Source organism: Chanos chanos, chromosome 2, assembly GCF_902362185.1.
Source record: "Chanos chanos chromosome 2, fChaCha1.1, whole genome shotgun sequence".
Taxonomy (NCBI): Eukaryota; Metazoa; Chordata; class Actinopteri; order Gonorynchiformes; family Chanidae; genus Chanos; species Chanos chanos.
In genome coordinates, this window is record NC_044496.1 from 7,516,272 (window position 1) to 7,543,771 (window position 27,500).

At 44.7% G+C, this 27,500-nt stretch overlaps 1 protein-coding gene across 1 annotated transcript in view; it reads right to left on the minus strand.

The window, feature by feature from the left end:
- igdcc3 (immunoglobulin superfamily, DCC subclass, member 3) overlaps positions 1–27,500 on the minus strand; it is a 57,781-nt gene that overhangs the window by 7,770 nt on the left and 22,511 nt on the right. The window contains exons 3-7 of the mRNA XM_030794146.1: positions 17,432–17,576; positions 16,928–17,058; positions 16,261–16,398; positions 11,356–11,514; positions 5,959–6,124 (exon numbers count right to left, since the gene is read on the minus strand). Of these exons, the coding sequence (XP_030650006.1) occupies positions 5,959–6,124; positions 11,356–11,514; positions 16,261–16,398; positions 16,928–17,058; positions 17,432–17,576 (739 nt within the window). The remainder of the gene's footprint in view (positions 1–5,958; positions 6,125–11,355; positions 11,515–16,260; positions 16,399–16,927; positions 17,059–17,431; positions 17,577–27,500) is intronic.

Here is a 27,500-nt window from a genome sequence, read left to right on the forward strand (position 1 = left end):
TCTTTATCAACGTCAATGTGGCAGCTACTTCTTTTTTTTCTGTTATTTTTACCTCGCTGTGGGTTCTTGAAACCTTGTGTGACTTGAGAAAAGTATGTGTTTTTCTACTCAAGCACACAGAGAGCACACGTATTCCAGCGCATGATCTTTAGGCTTGAGATGTTAGCTTGACAGAAACTGACAGATAAGAGGGAACAAGCTACAGAGAGAGGGAGAGAGAGAGAGAGAGAGAGAGAGAGGGAGAGAAAGCAAGAGAGAGAGAGAGAGAGGGAGAGAAAGCAAGAGAGAGACAGAGAGATGCTTCAGAGAGACCACTTCCCGCTTCGAATAAAAAAAAGAGATATTATCTACATCACTCAAAGAGCGAAAGGAGCATAAGGAGACAGTCCTGCATTTCCATTCGACGAGCAGACGCAGGAGCAAAGTTTGGACCATGGGGTCTCCACCCAAGCTTTACGCTTCAGTGCTCTCAATGAAGATGATCAAGATTGAAGGCTGTGCTTCTAGGTCCATGAGCATTAGGTGAAATATCTGGAAAAGGACGGAATCGTTCTATAACCTTTTTAAAAATTGATATTGCGTGAGCGAAGCGAGGCCGTCTAGGGGGCTGGTTTCTAACGGCGTACCGGGCATGGGCGGACGAAACCCCCGGGTTTGGGAGAGGCACGGTCATATTGACTGAAGTCACCGTGATCCAGGAGGAATCAATTTCCTCACACTTCCAAGGAAAATTAGTAGGCCCGTTTTTTTTTTTTCCCCCCTCCTACCCTGAGACAAACCAATCCCACCCTTTGCCCCCCCCCCCCCCCCCCCCCCCACCCCCAGGTTTCAATGGCAGCAGCTTGACCTGAGTCCTGCCTGTCTGACAGGGTGTCGGTGACAAGCTCTCATGAGGGGGATGGATGGATGAAGTGTTTTTTTCAGTCGTGCGACTCGATCAGATGCTACTGACAAAACAGCCGAGAGGTCTCCCGCGGGCACGCCTGCGGCGTGCTGTCTCAATGAGAAGTGGTGTAATTTCTCAGAGTTTCAACTGTCAAAGTAAAAAGTCATGAATATAATAGCCTATTACAGCTGTATGTGCACTTGAACCTTCTCAAAATTAGTTTTCTCCTCAGATAAATGTGTCATTCTGCCCTGCGTCGCCTACCTGGGTCCCAGCCCCCTCATCAGAAAACCATAAATCAAAATAAACTTCAGCTAACCTCGCAGGACGAAAAGTGATGAAAAGACCACCTACACACAGCCACGAAATGAGAAAAAAAAGATGACAAAAACCCAAGAAAGGGCAGTTAGGACCATCTGCCTCGTCCTCCTCTGAGAGAGAGAGAGAGCAGGCTGACAGCATCATCGACTGGCCAGCCCAGGGACACTGCTCAGATTGATGGAAGGGCTTGCAGTCAGAAGGAGGTTGGCGTGTGTGTGTGTGTGCGTGTGTGTGTGCGTGCGTGTGTGTGTGCGTGTGTGTGCGTGCATGTCGTCGAGGGGTGGCTGGCTTTGCAAAATTGTCACCAAGCAAAAGAACTAAGGTCAGTCACTTTGGTTCCCACCACAAGAAGCCAGGGAAGAACAGAACAGAGAGAGAGAGAGAGAGAGAGAAAGAGAGAGAGAGAGGGACAGATAGGCAGAGAGAGCCTCGGGGAGCTGTTAGGGGTGGAGATGGGGGGGAGAGAAGGGGGCAGAGGAGGGGGGGGGGGGGGGGGAGAAGCTTTAGAAGCTTTGAAGACAGAGGGAGGCGCGCTAAGCTGTCTCAGTGCTCAGTAAAGGGCCTAAGGAGATGACTGATTGCAGGCAGGGTCAGAGGTCAAGGCCAGTGCCCAGGTCCCCACCACTCTAGAATCAAGAGACACTAAAAACCAAGCCGACGTGCAGGGGGTAGAGCATACTGAGGGAAGAAAGGAGGGGAAAAAAAAGGGGGGGGGGGTAGGTATGTTCTTTCAGTGGGTACAGCTACAAAAACACCACCACCACCACCCAAAAGCACCCTCGCCACTGCAGTAATTTCCCTGTCACAAAGATTTCAATCCACTCAGTCATTCAGCCAGGGATCACAGGTTCTGTTTTCATTATCGCACATAGAGTCACCACACTATTCACTGACACACACACACACACACGCGTGCGCACGCACACACACACACACACACACACGCACATACGCGCATACTTGCGCACTATGAGCCTCACCAAAAAAAGCAACTATACATCACAATGCGTACCTAATTCATGTAAGTACACAGTATCTGGGTAAAACAACTCAAGCAAAACTAAAGAAAAAAGTTTGTCCTCTCATCTCCCTCACACACACACACACATAGGAGACAGTAAAATAGTGCCGCAGATTATAGATAACCTGCAGAGAAGTCTTACAGTCCTTTAAAACACACCCAAGTGACCCCGAGTCCACAAATTCATAGCAGCAGATTTGGATGCCCTGTGTTTAATGGAGGTTACTGGAGCATTTTCATTACAGAGAGGGTAATTGTGTTTGATGTTTATGAAGAGACTGTGACCCCACCCTCTGAACTCTCTCTCTCTCTTTCACACACAAACGTCCGGACGCGCGCACACACACACACACACACACACACACACACAGAGCATCAAATGTGCCCTTCTCTGTCCCTAGTCCCACCTGCAAGACCACCCGAGTCAGCAAATCTGCTCCAGCATGTTCAGAGAATACACACACACACACACACTAAGAGAATACACACATGCAGCAAACAGAGGCAAACACTGTGGCTATAGGCAGCCTACACAGGGACCAGGGATGTGCACAAGTCTAATTTTTCATGGTCAACTAACCAGTCGCCTGTATGAACAATTAATCAGTGACTCAGGGGGCCTGCTGACAAATAAGCCAGCCTTAATGGATCAGAGAATAAGAAACCTTCAAATGAACATCTTTTCTGTGTCAGACTGGTGGGGTTTGTTGTTGTTATTATTTTGTGTTGTGTTGTTTTGTTTTGTTTTTACAAAATATCATACTCCATCCACTTTGGAATTTTGACAGATACTGGTATTTGGGGGTTTACTGAGGTATAAAACTTTAAAATCAGTCTTACTTATCCATCTTTTACTGAAAGCTCCTTTCCGACAGATCAGCAATTGGTACTGCTCTGTTAGACTAAAACTGTTCACTTTGAACTTCGCGTGTTAAGTGACTACTAAATAACTGAATTAGACTCTACAAAATGAGTAACTGACTACAAAGAATTCCTCCCCATCGCTAACACACACGCACTAACATCACCTATTTTATTGTTTCATAGGAATATTGAAATATGGCCGTGTGTTTCCTTTTTACCCTCTGTACATAAGGACAGCGGCCCTGTACGCATTCCATCGGACCACTTAAACTACTTATACCTTGTTTCAATATAAATCGCATTGTAACGTTTATATCATTTAATTCAATCAATCAGTCTAAGTCTGCTCCACCTGGAGACTGCTGGTCAGTGGATATGTGAAAGAGAGAAAGACAAAGCAAAACAGGGAGAGAGAGAGACAGAGAGAGAGAGAGAGAGAGAGAGGGAAATAGAGAGAGAGAGAGAGAGAGAGAGAGAGAGAGAGACAGAGAGAGAGACAGAGAGAGAGAGAAATAGAGAGAGAGAGGGAGAGGGATGGAGACAAAGGGACAGAGAGTACAAGGGTAAATTTCAGATCATACACATGTATGACAAGAGATGTATGCACATAAAAATGCAAATATATATGCTTGTTTGTGTTTGCTCTAGGGGCAAATGACAACATGGTCGTGAATGTGTTTGTGTTTGTGTGTGCAGATGTGTGTCATGTGATTAATGCGTGTACATGCAAGTGTGTGTGTGTGTGAAAAGTACAATCGATCCCTCTCTCTCTCTTTTCTTGTCAAATGTTCTCTTGAAGGTCAACATGATGAGAGATGGCTGAGGGCTGGAAGGAGTTGGGTGTGTATCTCTGTAGTCAGGCAGAGAATGTGGAGCATGCTCACACACACAAACGCACACACACATACACGCACGTGCGCGCACACACACACACGCACTCAGGCAGGCACAAACACACACACACACACACACACATGCACACACATGCACAAACGCACGCACACACACTCAGGCAGGCACAAACACACACACACACACACACACACATACAGGAGCCTGCCCACGCACACGCCCACACACACATGTGCACACACGTATACACACACACCTTCATTCTCATTCACTCAAACATATTTGGACTTGTGCACACACATAAGAACCACATTACCATTTACACATATATAAACACATGCAACCCCTGCCACACAGACACACATTAATTTAGTTTAACACATTCAGAAGCATGCACACAAGCTCAATCACTCACTCACTAACACATGTACATGCTCACAAACATATAGTGCTGTCTATGCTATATGAACACGACCTTGTCTTTCAATACATAATAAGGAGACATAGACAACCTCTGAAAGTGTCATTCTAACATCGGGACACACTTGTTTATGCGTATGCGCATAGTCATAAGTCATGAAGAACAGCCTCATTTCCCTCCCATTATCAGCCAATTAATTAATTAATGATGTCACTGGAACTGCAGCCTTCCTAATTTCACCAATCACAGAGCTTGACTACTGTCAAATGCTCTCTCTCTCTCTCTCTCTCCCTCTCTCTCTGTCAGTGTCTCTCTCTCTTTCTCTGTCTCTGTTTCTCCCTCGCTCTCTCTCTCTGTTGTTTCTCTCTCTCAGTTTCTAAGCCTCTCTCTCTCTCTCTCTTTCTCTCTCTCTCTCTCCCTCCCTCTGTCTCTCTCCCCCTCTCTCTCTGTCTCTCTCTCTCCCTCTCCCTGCCACACAGTTCCGCCCATCCCTCTGAGGTCATTCATCTCATCCTCTTCACTGTTTATCAATTGATCTTCAGTTTTCTCTGCATATAAAATGTAATCTATCTTCTCTCCCTCTCTCTCCGCCCTCATAAATATTAATCCTACTGAGATGAATTATCTCTCCTGCTACAAATGTGCTTTTAAACATAACCAAACTCCCCTTAAGTCATAAAACAAATGCCGTTAGGCTTACGGACCATAGTGTGTGTCACTTTCAGTATTTAAGTGTAACACTCAAATCTCCTGAATCCACAAAGACGTGGTGCGAACTGACAAGACATTTTGGTTGGACTTGGAATAAAGAAAAAAAATTCTTCAGTAAACTATGTGGAATGTCCAAGGCACTAGGCATGTCTCTCATTTGGTTTATCTGTGGTGAAAGAATAAAATGTGACCTGAATGAGAAATGTAGAGTCATTGCTTTCACACCGGCAGCTGCCGACAACAATAACGTAGCAATGCTCCATACACACGTCTTTTCAGCGGCTATCCCAACCCTCAACTCTCACCGTTCACGCTTTAATCAAATACACCTCCGTGCTGACCGCACGGACCGGGGGAAACACCGCTCTCCTCCACACTCTCTCACATTAACACCGTTAAATAACACAATAAACAGGGTGGAAGCAAATGGAAGACGACAGCCGTGTGAACAAATCCAATTGCCTCAAAATAGTTGTAGTGAGCCACTAAAGGTTTTGTTTGGGAGGGGGGTGGGTATTTTTTCTAGTGGAGAACTGCGCAAACTGCTTGAATTAATGATAAAGTATTTTCACAAAAGATTAAAAAAAAAATAATCAGATGTAATCTTATTTTAAAATATTCATTAAGACATAACATTGTTCATACAGTGGAATGGAATGGTAGCTTATGCTGTGGTGTAAAAACTGATTTTCTATTACTATGAGATGTTTCAGTCTCCCAAACAAGATCACTTTTACCATATCGCTTTTAACAATCAAAATCGTTTCTAAACAATCAAAACCGATTCAGCGCACTTCGGCGCTCTTTAAAGAAGAGGCTTTTAGCAAAGACACTTTTAAATGCCGTGGAAGTTAACTCTGAAAAACAGGGCTATTTACACACCTGTTGTTGTTCTTGAGTTTGACGTGCCCTCCGGGCTCCAGGATCTCTCCGTTCTTCAGCCAGGTGAGTTGGGGGACAGGCTCTCCTTGTGCCAGGCAGGTAAAGATGGCAGTGGTGCCAACCGGACGGGCTATGGATTGAGGTGGCTGCACAAACTCTGCCGGGACTGGAACACACAGGCACACCCACACACACACACACACACACACACACACACACATTTACCAAGAGTTGAAGCAGGCTCTACCTACACATTTCAACATTCCAAGCACAAATATACACTGTAAGAAACAAGGTTCTTGAACAGCACATTCAGTGACTCTCAGACACTCATCGTTGAACCAGCTCTCAGCCAGTCCAGTTTAAACACACCTCGCAGTGATCCTAAGGGTCTTAAAATGACCTTGGATACAATGGCAGCAAATAACTGCAATCACTTTAGGAAATATTTTAGCACCAGTATTTCTTATGAGAGATCTTATAAAGCTCTTAAGGCAACAATGTTCAACGTAATCAGTTTTAATGGCTTTTATGTATATCCTTGAACCTCTCTGGGCGTACATACTATGGGAATGACAGAATGAGAAATACAGTGAAAGAAATAAATAGCATGAGAAATCTGTTTAACACTCCCTCTCTCTCTCTCTCTCTCTCTCTCTCTCTCTCACGCAGCTGTAAGTAAGAGCACTGAGAAGGAGAGGGGGGGGGGGGGGGGTCTGTTGGGATTAATCCAACCTGATCACATTTCTTTATGAATGTGCTGTGACAAGAGTAGGTGGCAACAAAAATGAGCTCCACGGAAATCCAGATTAACCAGATTAGAAGTGGGGGGTGAAAAACAGCTTTCAGAGGGAGAGAAAGAAACAGTGAATCCATAAATGACACTGATGGCAAATTAAGATAGATTAAAGGTAAAGAAAAGAACAGGTGGGGGGGGGGGGGGCAGGATGGCCCCTCTCTCTCTCTCTCTCTCTTGCTCTCTCTCTCTCTCTCTCTCTCTCTGTAAAACAATCTACCACTCCCACATCCCAAAGAACCTCTTATTTATTTCAGCCAAGTTCCATTACTGCTAACCGCCTGAGAGCAGTAGGTAATCCAATAGCCTATTACTCCTTAATTAGGCCGCTTTTAGTTTGGCCGGAAGTTTGTGATTGGCTACCGATTAGTTTTGATTAAAGGATATTGCAGTTTCTGCTGCCGCAATTACAGCTGCAACAGTCATATCCATACGCCCGTCATTAGACAAATCAACACTGTCACTCTGTGCAGCTATAGCTTTAATTATTTAAGGCAATAAAATGTTTATAAATTGGCAACCACCAACAGAGAAAGCGGCCGTTTGGCTTTCGCCAGCCCTTGTGTGGCATTAGACTGCCATTAGAGTCCACATTTCTGCATTTAAAAGATCACTCAATCCTTCAACGCTCAGCTCGCCCTGCGTCTATTCCTTCAAACAGTTGATTTTACATGTCAGCCCTTCTATCCATCTTCCCCCGCCTTCTCTCTCTCTCTCTCTCTCTCTCTCTCTGTCGGTGGCTCCCTTTTTATCTTTTTCTCTTCCCCTCTTCTCTCTCGTTTTTGTCACATCTGTTGCTGCTTTGTCTTTTTTGAGGAGAAATATTAGCAGTATTAAATGGTATGTAGGGGCTGTCAGGGCTTGGGCAGCTCACGCAGACAAAGAGCTGGTGAGAGCATTTTCCGGACAGAGCACTCCAATGTGGAGCTAAATGTGGAACAAAGCGGATTAGGAGCACCGCGTTCCGTACTGCCTTCTCCCCTGTGTGCTCCGCTCAACACTGCGGTGGACAGAGAGAAAGCGAGAGAGAGAGAGAAAGCGAGAGAGAGAAAGGAGGGCTGCTGGGCAAGAGAGACTACTGATGTGTAACTGTGCTGTAACTCTCATCTGCGTTCTCTCTTTTTCCTTTTCACTAACCTCATACCTCTTTCTATCCCCCTATTTCATCTTTTTCTCTCTCCTTCCATCCCCTAGAACTCTTTTTTTTTCTTTGCTCTCAAACCTCTTATTCATCTCTTCTCTTACTCCCTCTCTCACTCCCTGACCCTCCTGCACTTTCGTCCCCATCTGTATCTCTTCTTCTCACTCCCCCCCACCTCTCCCTCTCTCTCTCTCTCTCTCTCTCTCTCTCTCTCCCTCCCTCCCTCTCGACAGTAAATGAAGTGTTCTGCAGTGAGTAAAAGGCCACTGCATTCGCCATCTGTCTAGAGCACATCCATTCTCCTCCCCAGCTTCACAGCACATACCATGAGATCTATCACATCAGCACTATGTCACTACACCTATCACAACAACACCACCACAGCCATCACAACCACACCACAGTTATCACAACAGTACAGCTATCACAACGACACTACATCCACCACAGTTAGACAACAGCTATCAAAACACTATCGCTATCACAACAATGTTATAGCTATCATTACAAGACAACAGCTATCACAACACCATGGCTATCACAACAACGTTAAAGCTATCATTACACAACAATAGCTGTCGCAAAAAGACAACAGCTAGCAGAACAACACTACACCTAACAAAACAGGACAACAGCTATCGCAACGAGACAACAGCTATTACAAAAAGACAACAGCTAATACAATAAGACAACAGCTATCACAACAATAACATACTGATCAAAACAAGACAACATCTATCACAACACCACTAAAGCTATCACAAAGCACTACACTCATCACTATGCTAGAGCTACAACAACAAGACAGCAGCTGTCATAACATCATTACAACTACCACAATAACACTACATCACTACATTAATCACAATAGTACTATGCCGCTTATGCTTACAGCAACACTACAGCTATCACAACACCACCACAACTACACTTATCACATCACTGCGGCTATCACAACAACACTACACCACTACAGCTTTCACAACACAACTACAATTATCACATCACTGCGGCTATCACAACAACACTACACCACTACAGCTATCACAAAACAACTACAATTATCACATCACTGCATCTATCACAACAACACTACACCACCACAGCTATCACAAAACAACTACAATTATTACATCTCTGTATCTATCACAACAACACTACACCACTACAGCTATCACAACACAACTACAAGTATCACATCACTGCAGATATCACAACACTACACCACTACAGCTATCACAACACAACTACAATTATCACATCACTGCAGCTATCACAACAACACTACACCACTACAGCTATCACAACACCACCACAACTACACTTATCACATCACTGCGGCTATCACAACAACACTACACCACTACAGCTTTCACAACACAACTACAATTATCACATCACTGCAGCTATCACAACAACACTACACCACTACAGCTATCACAACACAACTACAATTATCACATCACTGCAGCTATCACAACAACACTACACCACTACAGCTATCACAACACAACTACAATTATCACATCACTGCAGCTATCACAACAACACTACACCACTACAGCTATCACAACACAACTACAATTATCACATCACTGCAGCTATCACAACAACACTACACCATTACAGCTATCACAAAACAACTACAATTATCACATCACTGCAGACATCACAACAACACTATACCACTACAGCTATCACAACACAACTACAATTATCACATCACTGCAGAAATCACAACACTACACCATTACAGCTATCACAACACAACTACAATTATCACATCACTACAGCTATCACAACACAATTACAGTTATCACATCACTGCAGCTATCACAACAACACTACACCACTACAGCTATCACAACACAACTACAATTATCACATCACTGCGGCTATCACAACAACACTACACCACTACAGCTATCACAAAACAACTACAATTATTACATCTCTGTATCTATCACAACAACACTATACCACTACAGCTATCACAACACAACTACAAGTATCACATCACTGCAGATATCACAACAATACTACACCACTACAGCTATCACAACACAACTACAATTATCACATCACTGCAGAAATCACAACACTACACCACTACAGCTATCACAACACAATTACAGTTATCACATCACTGCAGCTATCACAACAACACTACACCACCACAGCTATCACAACACAACTAGAAGTATCACATCACTGCAGCTATCACAACAACACTACACCACTACAGCTATCACAACACAACTACAATTATCACATCACTGCAGATATCACAACAGTACTACACCACTACAGCTATCACAAAACAACTACAATTATCACATCACTGCAGCTATCACAGCAACACTACAACATGACACATATTACAGCAACACTACACCTATCACAACAGAACTACCACATTACAGTAATACAGAACTGTGTTGCCACTAAGCTCTTTCAACCATCATTTAAATCTAGTGAACCTCTTCCTGAACCACATCCCCTAAAATCTTAAAAGAGACATACACACATCTGACCATAACCCCTGGGCATCCTCAACAATACCTCTGTACGTATAACCACAACCACTAGACATTTTTGAATTGACGTTCACATATCTAACCACAACCGCCAGACAATTTCAGAAAAATAAATAAATGAATTTAAAAAAAAAAACCCCACAAACCTAACCACAGGGCTCATATTTTGGTTTTCTAGAAGAAGAAACAGGAGAAGCTAAAGCGTAATTAACGGCGTGGATTTCACACAGGGTGCCTTCACGTGGGGGATCGTCCTCCCCTGGACAGGAAGATTAAATGAAATATTGACCGTGCTTCTCTATTGCTGCCGGCTCAGGCCAAGTGCGAGGGCCCTTGGTCGATAGAAGCACCGGGCAGATGCTGAACATTTCCTGCTAAGGTGACCACAACGCAAGATCTCATTGATGAAAACGACTTTTCATCCTCAACCCCCCCCCCCCCCCCAAATACACCATATTAGTCAAATGCCTTGAGTGAGTGGAATGGTCTAGGCAAAATGGAATTCAGCAGAAGCCCACATTGGAAAATGTTCACACAAGTGAAATTATTTACAGTGAAGCCAGCAGAACTGAAGCTAAGTATTAGATAGATACATAGATAGATAGACAGACAGATAGATAGATAGATAGATAGATAGATAGATAGATAGATAGATAGATAGATAGATAGATAGATAGATAGATATAGACAATTAGAAAGATAGGACAAAGCAACTTAAAAATCCAGTTGTTCTGCTTTGCAAAATTATTTTCAACCACACTGAATCATACGCAATTCCTTCACATACTCTCCTTCACGTATTGTTCTAAATGAACAATACGAGAACTTTGACTTATTATGATGCTAAACACAATCGGCCTGACACTCAGTTACAGAGGCGGTGTTTTTAGGCAGTTTCTGAGTAGAAAGGGTAGGATGCTCACCTTGGACCACCAGCCTGCCCTGGGCAGTTCTGCGCACACGGGTTCCTGGTTTGTTGGCTGCGCAGACGTAGATGCCTGCATGCTGGACTCGCACATCTGATATCATCAAGTTTCCCGTCCCCAGAACCTGAATGCCCTCCACCCCGATTGGACGCCCGTCTGAAAGGAGAGAGAGAAGAATGGGACACAGAAAGAGAGAGAGAGAGAGAGAGAGAGAGAGAGAGAGAGAGGATTACAATTTGAAATTAGAATCACCTCCTGGGTTAGAAGCGCATTCCACACAATTACACTTTAAGCAATTCATTCAAAACAATACAGGAAAGGAGGTCAGAGAGCAACAGAATAATTGATTACATAGTTACTGTAAATCAACATGACCAACAAAATATTTGTTTTCCGAGATGGAAGCATAAGAGTCTACCCCTTGATGAAGTCATATTAAGAAGACACTATATTTGTTATGAAATGGATCTGGTTTGATGCCTGTTTTGATAAAGGTCTTGTTGTGTATTCATAGCACACAGTGCCTGAGGGGGCAGTCTGACAGTTAGCAGTTGTATAATACTCAATGCTGGGACAGAGAGTATGTCTGAAGATCACGCTAATAAAAACAAGGCTGACAGAAGATGTTAGGCATATATGACAACAGCCACAGGAGAAAAACACCACTCCAAAGACAAGCTGTGACTCCACTGACGCAAATGAAATAATTTTGTTGCTATGGCTCCATTGTGTGTGTGTGTGTGTGTGTGAGGGAGAGAGAGAGAGAGAGAGCAAGAGGGAGAGAGACAGACAGAGAGAGGGTGTTTGTTCTCTCCTCTCATCCTCTCACTCGTTTTCTGACATACCTGTGTGGCTTTCACAGAAGTTTAATTCTCCCTAACACTGGGCTCCAGGTAAAAAGAGCTGTCAGACCTGATCCTAGATCAGTCGTCAGTTATTATGGCTAAGTCTGAGTCAGTGGCACTCAGCCCAAAGGGATGTAAGACTTTGGAGGTTTCTTCTTGTATCGTACATATGTGGATCACACCAATACACAAGTGAATATACCAGAACATCACACAAAACTACGCTGTGTAAGAAAGTGAAACTGATGGCTTTTATGTCTTTGTTGTGGAGCCAAATATATACTGTAGGTATATAAATGATCATTTTAGCTGAACTTAGACAGTTTGTCACAAGATAAAACCGATATCAGAAAGGCCCGTTTCGGCCCATGCATCGGTTTTGACCAAACGTTCAGTTACTGCACAAAGTCAACAAGCCAATATTCCCAAAAAAAAAAAAAAAAAAAAAAGAATTGGCCCCAACACTTGTCCCAACACTCCCATGACTGATTGTTGACATGCGTGAATGCCTCAAACAGACTCCTTCTCAATGACTTCACAGATTTCATCAAGTAAGGTCTTAGGCTGAGGAAAGAGCGAAGGGTACAGCCAGTCTGTCACATCCCTGAAATGCGACAGGCTGAATCAACCAAAGCCGCTTTATGAACTTCAAATAAACGTTATTGGTCTGGTATGATTCCTTCTCCAGGTGTCAGCTGCAGTCACCTGTTTTGCCCTCCTATTCTCTGGATTAACCTGGAGAGTCAGCCGGGTATTAGTCACAGTCGTAGCTAAGGCATAAGTTAATTCTGCACGGCCTCTTTTAAATGGCTAACAGCTGTTGGCTGACTCGGTCACGCTCTACAATGATGACGCCCACGTTTCTGAACAGTCTTGGCATTTTAATTTTTGAATTCTATCATTATTATTATTATTATTATTATTATTATTATTATTTGTTTTATAAACTGGATATGCCATTACATCCCCATTTTGTCTCTTGATTTTGGATGCATAGTTACCTGTACTCAGTGGGCGATTTGTTATTTTTTAACAGGAGGGATGACCCAATGGCCAACAGGTGAGATGGCCCAATGGTCACTGACACCACTCCACAGAGTACATAGGGGGATGGCCGGTTAACAAGGGGGGGATGCATTTTGGTCGCTTTGCTAACAAGGGGGATGGCAACCCCCCCCCCCCCCCTCTCCCTCATCCCCCCCACAAATCGCCAACTGCCTGTACCATTCTAGGTCTCCGCCATGCAATGGACAAGGTTTGTACATGTTTCATATGGTGTGTTCAAAGGCACTGCCTCACACTGAACTGTGTAGAGAGGTGACAGCTTTGCTGAAATCTCTCGGTAGACCACACAGGCACCTGACAACGATGAGCAGCCAGAGGAGGAGTGACCTTGGCTGACACAGCCACTCGAGGGAACACAGCGGGTCAGCCCAGTTTTGGTTTTTTATTGGATATCAAACGTTTTATTTGTACCTATAACTGTAGTCTGTAATATTTTTGTTTGTCCCCTGACGTTCGTCTCAGGACACCAAAAAGAAACTCAGCCTAAATTTTTCACTAAAACAGCATCGTATTTTTCACGAGATGCTATAAAGGATAAATACTTGCTGAGTAAAAAAAAATATCTCTTAAGGAATCTGCTGCTCGGAGGATCTTATTGAGTTGTTTACTTGTTTTGTGTGCTTGTTCTGCGACGCGTGGTAAGTGTGGAGAAGCCACGCTAACATCACGTTCAAGCTTAGACAAACCAGACCAGAAGTCCACGACTCAAAAAGCTCAAACTCAAGCGTGTCACAGTGCATGTCAGCCTCAGAACTATAATACAGCTGTTCATGAAAACCTATTTTGAATTGCCCTACACACAGCCATTTCTTTCCCTCTATTTGAATAGCGTTCCACTATAAGTAAACGATTCTTCGCTACATTGGACATGGCTTTGAACACATAACTGGACATAATTGTAAAAAATGAACAGGGAGGCAATACAGAGACAGACAGTAGTAATTTAAGAATAGCACTCACACACACACACACACATACACATACACACACATATACACATGATATAAACATCCTCACAGCAACCTATTCCCGTCTGCTCTTTCTGTCTGGAGCGATCTGTAAAGACAAGGCAGACAGCCTGTAGCAGTTTTCACTCTCTTATGACCTTGAGTTGAGTCCCAGAGTCACAAACCAAATAAACAAACTCGTATTTCATCTCCTACCCTACTGAGATCTTGTAACCCACGACAGAGCCGGGCCGAACAACGCTCAAATGTCAAACGGAAAAGCAAACGTACCGACGCGCAACGTGGATTCTGTTCTGTTTGGTTCAGTACCCGTACGGAACACGAGAAAAAAAGTGCGTGTTCAGATTCTGTGTTTTCGGTTCCGTTTGGTCAGTTCTCCTAGTGCAGTGTCTCCCAGCACAGAGAGAAAAAGAGAGAGAGAGAGAGAGAGAGCGCTGACACTGATACAGTCTGAATGAATGCAGATGCCTGAGTGTGTGTGTGTGCGTGTGTGTGTGCATGTGTGTGTGGGTGTGTGTGTGTGTGGGGGTGTGTGTGTGTGTGGGTGAGAGAGAGACGAGGGAGAGGGAGAGAGACAGAGAGACAGATGCAGTAATTTGGTTAGCGTCAGAGCAGACAGATAGAAACCTGCTGTTTCCTCGACTATCGCAGAATTAAAGAAACAAAAAAAAAAAACAAAACAAAACAAAAAAACAGACACGTTGACTATAACGTCAGGCACTGACTGATGGAAACCAATCAGATTCATTATCCTGCTTATCTACAGCACCCCCCCCCTCTCTCTCTCTCTCTCTCTCTCTCTCTCTCTCTCTCTCCCAGTCCTCTCCTCCTCTCTCCCTCTCTCTCACCATAATCTAATACACTCAAATCCCATTCCGTTAGCATTTAATTCCAGCAACATTGTGCAGGGCAATATCCACAATCTGATTACACTCTCTTAAAGGCAGCAGATGCAATTTACATTTTGAACAGCAAATCAAATGGGATAACAGCTCAGAAAAGCAGATAGCAGATTAAAGAATTGGTCCAGGCAGATTTTGAGTGATGGCCAATAGAATTGCGGAGGGAGAGTGAGAGAGAGAGGGGAGGGGACTGAAACAGATATAAAAAAGCCCCCACAATGATATTTTTGAGTGTTCAAGCATTTAAATGTCATTTAGGTGTCATTTTGATTTATCATAAATCTGAGAGAATATTCTAGCGCCTCAGAATGAGAGCAGGTTTCTCCATCCAAATTTATGTACATCGCTACACAACAGGATAATGAGATAGATGCAGTCCATTCCCAATATAGAGGAAGTCAACGTGACAAACAGGCACACACACACACCCACACACACATGCACACACACACAATCACCTTCATAAACACAAATATACACACATGTCAGCAAGCACAGAAATACAACCTCATACATGCACACAAAAACAAATGTTCATGCACAAACACAAGCATGCACACAGAGCACACAGAGAAATATATGAGTTTCAAGCTGAACATGTATACATATATATGTGTGTGTGTGTGTGTGTGTGTGTGTGTGTGTGTGTGTGTCTGTGTGTGCACACGAACAATCAATGCCCAGCTCCTTGCACAATGCCAGACTACCCTATTCATGACATCCTTATCTTTACAGGGAAAAAGCAGAGAAAAAGGCTCTTTTCCTCCGCCATCACAAAACCATATGCTTTCCATCCATTAATATGTATACTAAACAAATTCACGACACCTTCTACCGTCTCTGAGCATGTACCTACACATCTAAACCCAACCTGGTTTCCGCTTTCCGCTATCAAGCCAGAGAGATGTGAGAGAAAGTGTGTATGCTTTTTATTTTTTGTTTCTACAAGGGCTTCAGATGACACAGAATTAGACAGGCAAGCAGCGAATAAGACAGAGGTGTAGGGAAGATAAAAGCCTTCCATAGGCTTCCTCACGGCACAAGGGAACCAGAGCTTTTTAAAGCCCAGGGGCTTTGTCTCGGAGGGGAAGAGATGAGGGAGAAAAAGATGGAGATTCCTACCCAGCCTGCTCCACGAAACGATAGGCCGCGGGTATCCCGTGGCGACGCACTCCAGGATAGCGGTCTGGTGAACGGTCAAAGTGAGGTTTTCCGGACCCACAAGGATGGTGGGTTCTTTGTAAACAGAGGTCTGAGAGCCTGGATGGAGAGACGGAGGGGGAAAAAAAGAGGGGGGGGGGGGGTATAAAAAATGCAAAAGAAGCGGGAAGATGGAGACATGGGCAAACGAAATGAGGCAGATGTACTGTCAGTGAGAGAGAATCATTAATACCTTACATGCAGTTACGTGTTTGCACGTGCGTGCGAGTGGTCGTTTGTATGAGTGTGTGCCTGTGTGTGTGTGTGTGTGTCTGTGTGTGTGATAGTGTATGCGTATGCAGATGTGTGCGTGTATGTACGCACGTGAGTTTGTGTGTGTGCGTGTGTGTGTGTGTGTGTGTGTGTGTGTGTGCGTGCGCGCGCGCGTGTGTGCACGTGTGTGTGTCTGTATGTGTGATGGTGTATATGCATGCAGATGTGTGTGAGTGTGTGTGTGTGTGTGTGTATGTGTGTGTGTGTGTGCGCGCGCGTGTGTGCATGTGTGTGTGTGATGATGTGTGCGTGTGTGTGTGTGTGTGTGTGATGGTGTGTGTGTGTGTGTGATGGTGTGTGTGTGCTGCAGCCAGACCTGAGACAGTGAGGCGGGCTGCAGTGCTGTGTTTCACTCCTGCGCTGTTATGGGCCACACAACAGTAAAGCCCACTGTCCTCAGGCCTCACACCTGTTATCTGCAACACACCTGTCGGCAACAGCGTAAACCTGAGGAAGAAAGGGGCACAGAGAGTGAGAAAGAAAGTGCAAAACACAGTGAGAGAGAGAGAGAGAGTGAGAGAGAGAGAGAGAGAGAGAGAGCGAGAGAGAGAGAGAGAGAGAGAGAGAGAGTGAGTGAGAAAAGTACAAAGTGAAAAGTCACGCTCCCTTCACTTCCTCAAGTCATGAGGAGCACTGAGGCTTTTTTCATAGTATTTTTTGTAACACTCTGTGAATGACATGTCTGTATGGGAAAGCAGGATGATCTCAGGATGAGGTAGGTTTTCTGAGGCAGACAGCGAAAACTCTCCTCTCTAACCTGCCACAGAAATAATTCCATCTAAGAGTTGATTTAGTGAGGGAGAGTCTCTGAGGCCCCTACCTCTTGTCTTTCGTGTCCACGGGACGTCCGTCTTTCTCCCAGCTGATGACGGGTTCGGGAAGTCCGTGAATCTGGCACTGAAACCGCCCGACTCCGGCCAGTTCTGCCCGCACCGAACGCGGCTGCACGTGGAAGTCCGCCATCGCTGGGAGGAAGAAACAGAGAGAGGGAAGACAAAAGACAAGAGCTATTAATTATGGCATTATTATGCTTTTATACTTTGACTAAAAGACAGAGTTGAGGGTTAATTTCACAGTTAGACTACGATTCTTCAGACACGCAAGCAAACACGGGAGAAACAACTGAAAAAAAAAAAAAAGAACGACTCATTAATCACATGACACATTTTCAGAGGAAGCCACTGGATTTAAGAAGCACTAATGCTAGCGTGAATCAACAACACAAAGGGCCTTTTTTTTTGGAAGCGCATGTGAAAGGCTGGACTGAAGGTCAGGGAGTACTGAAAGATGCTCTCTCTAAACTGTAAATGAGCATAAAAGCCCCTCTCTTTAGAGAGGTCTATGTCTTTGTCAACAGTGAGCACCTTGGCAGTCAGGCATCTCTCCATTTTGTGCTTCTTTTTTTTTTCTTTTTTTTTTTTTTTGTGGGGGCAACTCAATATGCGAAATGAGCAGCAAAGACATGGCCTTGTGCGTATGTGTGTGTGTGTGTATCTGTGTGTGTGTGTGTGTGTGTGTAAGAGAGAGAGAGAGAGAGAGTAGCTCCATGATTAAATAATTACCTGCATGTCTCTGTCTGTAATCACTATGGCAGCAGGCTGACTTCTCATTATTGCCTAACAGTGATCCTCAGAGCAGTGCCTCTGCCCTTCAGCCGCACTGGGCAGACTCTTAGATAACACACACACACACACACACACACACACACACACACACACACACTCACACACACACACTTTCCATTATATAGCCTGTGTGCTCTGTCACATACACTCAGTCACTCCCATATAACCATCTCTCTCTCTGTCGCTCTCTCTCTCTCTCTTTCTCACTCTTCTCTCTCTCTCACACACACACTTACATAAATTGCACATCAACTGTGTCTATGTGAGTCAGGGCTAAATTGCACTGCCCTCTCTGTCAGAGCGGTAATGACAGCAGAGTTTCCCTCTGCAGATGTTCGTGGAACCCAGAGTAGAGCCACATGTCCACAAACAGATAAATGAGGCACAATTACCCCTTATCTTAGCCTGTGATTAAACAGCCCAGCCACCACCGGACCAGGTGGGATCGGACAGTGATGCAAGAGAGTGGCCACACACACACACACACACACACACACACACACACACACACACAGAGTATCATTCCATTTCCTATCTTTTCTAGGACATGCTGCATCATAGCTGCTTTCAGCATCAGTTGTTTCTGATGTGTGTGTGTGTGTGTGTGTGTGTGTGTGTGTGTGTGAGCGTGAGCGTGTGTGCGTTTGCGCGTAATTTCAAAACAGGCACAAAGGGGCATTATTCACATGGCTCTGGGATCATACAGAGTGTGAAATCGTCTCGGCATGCCCAACCCACCAGAACCGTTACACAGAACCGAAGCATGTGTTAGCTCTTCATACGTGTGAAATGAAGTATGGATCGCGCTGTGGTCAGATAAAAAAACAAAAAACAAAAAAAAAACACTCTAGGACACAAAGCAATACCATCAACATCTCAAAGAGAGAGCCCTCAAAACAGCGCGCGCACACACGATTTCCTCCCTCATTCTCTGGATTAATGTGTTTCTGCTCCCACAGGAACGCCAAGCTGTGAGAGGGTTTGTGATGTTGGGGGCGGAGCTGAAAAAACACAAACTCAATTAGCATCATGGCTGTCCCTTTCACCGCCCTGACTACCATCTTCAAGACAAGAGCACTTCTTTAAATGTCACCCGTAATTAACTCGGACCAAGCAGGACTTTGCGTAACACTCTTAGCATAACAAGGGGACCGAACACACTCCTTGTAGTCTGTTTTCGCCAACTGGTGCGCTTGTTTCAGCCGAGCTCGATTCTAAAAGCCCCCCCACCCCCTCCGGTTTTAGAAACGCTCTCGCTATCCGTTGGCGAGTTAAGTTAAGCTTTCACACGGTTGTTTTTTTTGTGATGTGTTTTTGTGATTGCTCGTACCGTGAAAATGAAAAGAAGGGGAAAGACAGAGACAAGAAAGAGTGGGGGGAAAAAAAATCATGGATATAATCCCTTCCAAGACATCGACTTATTTCTCATTGACTGACTCTGCAGGACGAAGACGTGAGATTTTCTCTTCTTTTCTCCCGCGTCGAGTGTCGATGGCGGTTAAGATCTGCTTATTTTTCCCTTGCTGGACTAATGAGAAACGTGCTGCTGGTCTGACACGGCCTGACCCATCCGCCCAGTACGTCCAGCCACAGCGAGACCAGCTCTCTAGTTAATAATTAAACAAGCTGATTTCAAATTCCTTCAACCCGAAGGATCTCACTTCAAAGGTTAAGGCATTTACAGCAAAGTAGGATATCAAAAGCTACTAACACACATCAATGAAAGTGGCTTTTATCATAATTTGATGTCAAAGAGATGACATGGAATTTTATATATATATAAAACACGCTTCCGTTACTCTTTCTTCATATTTCTTCCCATGGCTAGAAACTTCGAAACGTGAATCCGTGTGAATTCTTCACCAAAAGTGAAATGATGTCTCCATTTCTCAAACCTAGCGTGGTCACACTCCAGTTTGAGGCTCATGTATTTGTGGAGCGGTAAAGCCAAGCCAATGTTTACAAACAAATAAACATGCCATGTCTCTAAACATGTTCTCCATGTGGTATATAGTAGCAGTAGCAGTAATAGTGAAAAGGGAATGGTCCTAAACTACACTGCATCTCTACAAACAAGACTGAGAGCTTCTAAAACAACACAAGGGTATAGACAGAGCACAAACACACACACACACATACAGATACAATCACAACACTGTCTCACACACTCACATACATATTGTCTTGACTTTTCTTTCCCTCACTGTTTCCAAACCCCTGCCACACACACGCGCACACACACGCACGCACACATACAAACACAAACACACACACCACATATATTAGCTACTCAGTTTCCTGGGCCAGTAATAGCCAGAGGTCACCTGCAAACTGCCTTAGACAGCTACAGGACAAATGAGTAGGCAGCAGGTCCTGTTGTTGGTAACTTATTTCCCCAGGAGAGAATGCGAGAACACAGGTAGACTGGAGAGTGCACAGAACATAGTGTACTGGAGACAGCACGCATGACCAACAGCATCACGGCCCTGCTCTCTCTCTCTCTCTCTCTTTCTTCTTTCCTTCCTCTCTTTCCAACACATACGCACTAACACACTCTCTAAGGCACAGTAGTTCTTGGGTTGGAACCCTGTCTGAACAGTGACTGAGAGTGGACCAACTGGCCGATAGAGAAATGGACAGCTCTAATTGCCATGGTTCCTGCATTGTGTGTATGTGTGTGCATGTGTGGACAGTCAGCACTGTCCACACACACACACACAGGCCCCTCACGGGCCCCTGCCCTCTGCCCTCATGCATTAAACATGCACAGCACTAAGAGGCCCACACCTCTGCAGCCACTACACACACACATAAATGTATATGCAAGCAGAAATACATGCATACAAGCCAATACATATTAAAAAGAAAAAATGACAGTTCAGATTAAAACTGAAATCACTCAGTAACACTGAGACCATACACACATACGCAGACACACACACACACACACACACACACACACACATACATACACACACACACACACACACACAGAGTGAGAGAGAGAGAGAGAGAGAGAGAGAAACCATTTGTCAGCAGATATAAACATTCAAACACACAAACATCCACAAATGAAGCAAACCCACAAAACAAGCTCTGATTAGATATTCTTTCAATGAGACACACACACACACACACACACACACACACACATACACACACACGCACACGCACACGCTGTCCTTTACAGGCATGCATGCTAACCAGAAAGTGTGTGTGTGTGTGTGTATGTATGGTGTTAGCAGTGAGAGAGAGTTCATTATTCCTCTCTGAGTGTCAGTGTGCCAAGTGTTCAGAAACATTCTCACATTATTAGCTATTGCCTGGTCCCAGTGCAGCCCAGCATTGTAAATTAAACCCAGCTAATTATGGACGCGAGCCCTGACAGGCATGCGTGCGCGCACGCACACACACACACACACACACACACACACACACTCACACACACACACACACACACGCACACACACGCACACGCACGCACACGCACGCACACACACGCACACACACTCGCACACACACACACACACACACACACACACACACACACACACGCACACTCACACACACACGCACACACGCACACACGCACACACATGCGCGTGCAAATGCACATCCATACTGAACAGCCACAAACAACACACACATACACACACACACACTCACATGTGCATGCATGCACATCCATACGTGACAACCAGAGACCACACACACGCTTCCTCATACATGTGCATGCATACACTTCCGTACGCAACAGCCACAGGCAACAGACAGAAACACACATGCACACACACACACACACACACACAAAAGGGCACACAGGCAGAGATGACCAATACCACACAACCAGCACGATGGAGGACACTTTGCCAGAGAAAAGAAATCAAAGCCCTGACATGCAGCTAATGGTGATTTACTGAGCGGGTTGGCATCCTGCAACCCCCAGCCTGATCCAACTACATCCATAATCTGCTACAGCTGGTCAAAGTCCTCATCTCATCCCTACTTCTTTTTACGCCTCGGATTCCAGAAAATTCCCCAAGGAGCGTTTTCAAAGGGTCTCAACAAAGCACCGCACGGAAGAGCCATCCAACATCAGATGATATCAAGAAACTAAATCAAATCACTTACAATGAAAGAAAACATGAGAGATACTGAAAGAGAAAGAGAGAGAGAGAGAGAGAGAGAGAGTGGGGGGGGGGGCGGGGGTGGTGGTGATGATTTAAAACTTGAACACACACGCTAGTGCAACATTAGATTCATGTGACACCTATATGGACAATAAAAGAAAGTGAGATCCGTGCGCGGGTTGGCGTGCGAGGCACTTTTCCGGGGTGTTGTCATTCATCTTTTCTGATGAACGTCAACCGTCCATATGGGGCTGCGCGCGCGAGTCTCACGCCGACGCGCGGAGGGTTAATGGTCCCAAAACGGAGACACACGCACACACCCGTCCACCAGCCTTAACGTTTCCAACCTACAGCTATATTAACAAGCCCCATTGAACTCCCAGGGTTCTTTTTTTTTTTTTTTTATTTTATCGCCACCTTCCACTGCTCTCTCTCTCTCTCTCTCTCTCTCTCTCTCTCTCTTTCTCTCTCTCTCCATTTCTCTGCCAGCTCGTTTACCCCTCTGGGCGTCCAAAGACTTGTGACATCATCTGGTAGGTGTGTTGTTCCATCAGGAAAAAGGTTCTCCTCTGGCAGTAAGGCAGAGTAATGGGAACGGTGACTATAAATAATGCATAAGGTGTATGATGCTATTCCAGCGGTGAGAGTCAATGCTTCAACAGGCTTTAAATAGCCGCCCTGAAACAGCCATTTTCAGCTGTGGGAAACTCAGAGATGGCATTTTAATGCAGATGTGCTGTTTTATAACCCTCTCCCCTCACCATACACACACACACACACACACACACACACACACACCTCTTTGTGATTAACCTGTTCAGGCTGAGGGACTGTTGATTTTACAGAGAATGCCTTCTGTCCCGCAATCTGTCTTCCGACGGTCGTGATTATTCCGTTGCTTTAACGCTTGAGCCTGAACGCAGAGAGACTTACGGTTCCCCGTGTTTCTCTTGAATTTAGACCACGCCCATGCAGTCAAGCGGTGGAATCTGATCAGTCGTCTCAGGTGATGGAGGATCTTCCTGATCTGGATTTTCCTGACAGGATTTTGATAGACCTCAATTCATTTTCATTTTCAGTTCATTTTCGGTCAATTCAGAAACCATAATGGTGAATCACATTTAAACAAAATGAGCTAAACACATATCAGGTAGAAACTGGATACTCCAGAATAGAGAAAAGGTTTGTTTATCCTCTCTGTCTTTCACCTTCTGTAACAACACAGTCACATTTAATTCAATCTCTCTGGTTAACACTATCATATTATTGCCTTTTATCCTACCCTTCTCTCTCCCTCTCTCTCTCTCTCTCTCTCTCTTTCTTTCTCTCTCAATGTGCTCTACCTGCAGTATGCTTGTAAGGGAAGGTGATTTCTGCCAGTTGCCTGTAGGTTCTGAGTTTTCTGTGGTACTCTGCAGCGCAGTCTCGTGCTGTCCTAAATACACTTTTATTGATTGATTTGATGGAGCCTGAATGCAATGCTAAATAAACTTAGATGGATGGATGTCATTAAAGTTGTCTCAGAGAGGCCCAGACACATACATGCACACTCACTCACTCACTCACACACACACACACACACACACCCCCACACACAAGGTGATGAACACCAGATTCCCACTCCGACATAAGCCACATATTCACACAGAGTAGAATTATACACATATGCAATATTCAAATATACACATCACACAAACACATTAAAAGATAATACTCAAACGTGAATGGATATATGTACACACTCGTATCATGATAAAGACACAAGGGCACAGTTACAGAAACACACACACACACACACACACACAAACACGCACACACATCTATTAAACCAGAGACAAAAGCAAACACAGACAAATGTGTACCCATATACAGTCAGAAAAAAAAACCACTCTCTCCAACAGCACAGTATTCTCTGACCTGTCTTTGATACTGAGAAAAATTTCTATTGTTTACTAAATCTATTTAACATACTGAACAACCAAACAAGGGCTAATGGAGCTCTTCCAGAGGGTTTACACAAACACTCCGTGCTCCTAAGAGCGGCTGCCATTGTGTGTGAGTGTGTGTGTGCGTGTGCGTGTATCTGAAGAGCTTGGTGAGAAAGCAGAAGCTTCTCACAGGATTTGATCTCACTCTAATGTCATGGAGCGGGGGGGGGGGGGGTGGCGTTGGTTGGTTAGAGGTCCGGTGTGGATCACAGGACCCCTGGACTAATTAACACCTTATTGTTGAAAGGAGTCTTTCAAAAGGAGCTCTGAGGAATATGAATAAGACTCTCCTTTAATAACATCGTATTGTAAACAGTAACGGCCGGCCAGCCATACAAGCCCACGGACACATGGAGCTTTACATTATGGCTGGAGATAAAGCACTGGAGATTTAAGGGAATTAACGGCCCGGCATAAAAGAATGCGTGGGTAAAATGAAGCCGTGTGTGTGTGTGTGTGTGTGTATATGTGTGTGTGTGTGTGTGTGTGTGGGAAAAGCCTGTCACTCATTATACCATCTTCCTCTTGTTGTGAAGCGCCCCCCAACCCCCACGCCGCACCACCCATGTGCCCTGAACACCCCCAGGACAAAGCCGGACAGGGGGTCTGCGTACCCCTGGGCTCATACCCAGGCGTCAGTGAGTGGATTCAGGCATTCTCCTCTTAACATCCACACCGAGCCCCTTCTGCGACCCCCCCACCCCTCCCTTTAACTCTCACCCCCCCCACTCTACATACATCAGCATCCAAGTCTAATTACAGAGAGGCCCATTAGAGCCCAACAGATGCTGAAAATTAAGAGATTATTTAAATGACTGCTAGAGGAATAGAGGAACAGAGACTGAAAAAGAGAAAAGAAAGTGAGGGACAGCAAAAATACAGAGGGAACGAAAAAGGGAGAAAATGAGACTGTGATGTATAGTCGCACAGAATCTGAAATTAATTAGCAGTGGGGTGTTCTTTGGAGTTGTTTTTGTAGCTTTTGTTATTATGGATATTGTGTGTGTGTGGGTGTGTGTGTGTGTTTTAATGTGTTTTACCCGAAGAATCTCAGAGAGAGAGAGAGAGAGAGAGAGAGCCTTTTGTTTATAATAATGACCAACCAGTGATCTACAGGCTCATTAGAGAACTTCAAAAAACATCAAAAAAAACAAAAACGCTTTTAATAATCCACAAGAAAGAAAACTCTATATGACAATCATGTCAAAGAGTCTCTCTCTCTCTCTCTCTCTCTCTCTCTGCCTCCCTGGTGTTCCCAGGCCACAGGGGCCAAAAACCAGAGTCCAGTGCTGGGCCTGAAACATCCTATGGAAGTGGGACAGTTTTGATGTTTTACTGATACCTCATTAGACTGCCATCACATAAGCCTTTTCAGCCTTCAGGATTATATCTGACAAGAAAAAAAAAAACTCTATTCCTGATGGGAAAAAAACAGTCAAAGAAAAAGGAATAAATCTGAGCATTTGTTAGATAAATCAATCATGTACAAATGCCTGATTCGCATTAAGACACAAACATCTACGGTTTAAAAAAAAAAAAGGAAAGAAAATCCAGTAAAGCAAATCATCCATGTTGCGCTTTTAGAAAAAAAAAAGGAATGAAAATGTATCTGCCCAATCCCCTCACAAAATGTGTGTTTAGAAATGTCACAGCCTATTGAGCTCAATAAGAATAACAGTACTGCTTTATCTGGGCCTCTGTGCTAACATTTCCATGGCCCATAAACCCAGCCACAACATGGCCGTCCTTTTCAGAGCCGACCAATCGGAGTCTGCGGATATTTAAAAAAAAAAAAAAAAAAACTCTGCTCTCTCAGGACCCTGGTCATGAGTGGTTTACTCCTGTTCTATTGGTGGTCTGGAATTCTCCACTTGAAAGAACCTGATCTCCTCTTAACCTGGCCCCTCCCCGAGCAGCCCCCTCTGCTAAATGACCCCCTCATTAAAAGCCCAGCGCTGGCACGGCCCTGGATACCGCCCTACTGTCTCATCAGCCTGTAACTTCAAATCACCCTCTCACCGCAACACTGAACCACTGGCTCAATAGAGTTAATGGGCTTTTCCAGCACCCAAGAGTCTGTGCCTGTGTGTGTGTGTGTGTGTGTGTGTGTGTGAGTGTAGAGAGAGAGAGAGAGAGAGAGAGAGAGAGTCATTAAAGCAGTAGAGAAACACTTCCTTATAGGCCTCAAACACAACACAATCCCCTGAGAGAGAGGGAAAGACGAGAGAGAGAGAGAGAGTGAGGGAGAGAGAGAGACAGAGAAAGAGAGAGGAGAGGAGAGGAGAGGAGAGGAGAGGAGAGAGGAGAGAGGGAGAGAGGGAAGGAGGGGCACAAGGCGAGGGATAAAGGAGGGGGGGGGGGGTGGAGCAAGGGTGGGCGTCAGAACGAAAGAGGTAGAGAGTGAGAAAAAAGAGAGAACATGACGGATAAAGGGAAACACCTCTTCCTCCGTGAAAGCACACGGCATCACCCACCTCAATTAAAAAAAGAAAAGAAAAAAAAAACCCAGAACATTTTGCATCTCGGCTACGCCTTTCTGACGAGGGTGAATACGTGAAGAATGTATGTTGTAAATTTAGGACGCAACACAATATCCAGCTCATTCACACTTTCAACACAGACCTACCGCACTCCATTATCATAATATTATCATCGCTCCATTCTCTCCCTACATGTGCACCACATAATCACCCACCTCAGCAAGATGGTTTGTAACATATTCAGGGCTCTATTGAGAAGCAAAACGAACCAGCCTTAAAATAGATTCTCCAATCACTCTCTATCTCATCTTGTGGGGGAGAGAATCATTTCAGGGACCTGATTGTTGGTGGAAGGACCATACAACCTGCTTTATTCCTTTCGCCTAAGGCAACCAATCTAATTAATAGCACCAGTACCATTAAATGCAAACGGGCTGCTTTATTATTGAAATTATGTCCTGTTTCTGCCTCCGCTGTCGGTGCGTAACGCCGCGTTCTGTACGTCTGTATGCAATCTCTCCATCAATTCTACAGTAAAGGAACGTCAAATGAAAAGCCCCCCCCCCGCCCCCCCCCCCCCAAAAAAAGCCCTGCCAAGAACGGACGGCATGTTTCTTCTTCTTTTTTATTTCAGTTTGAAATATTGAAAACAGTTGGGCAGCTGGC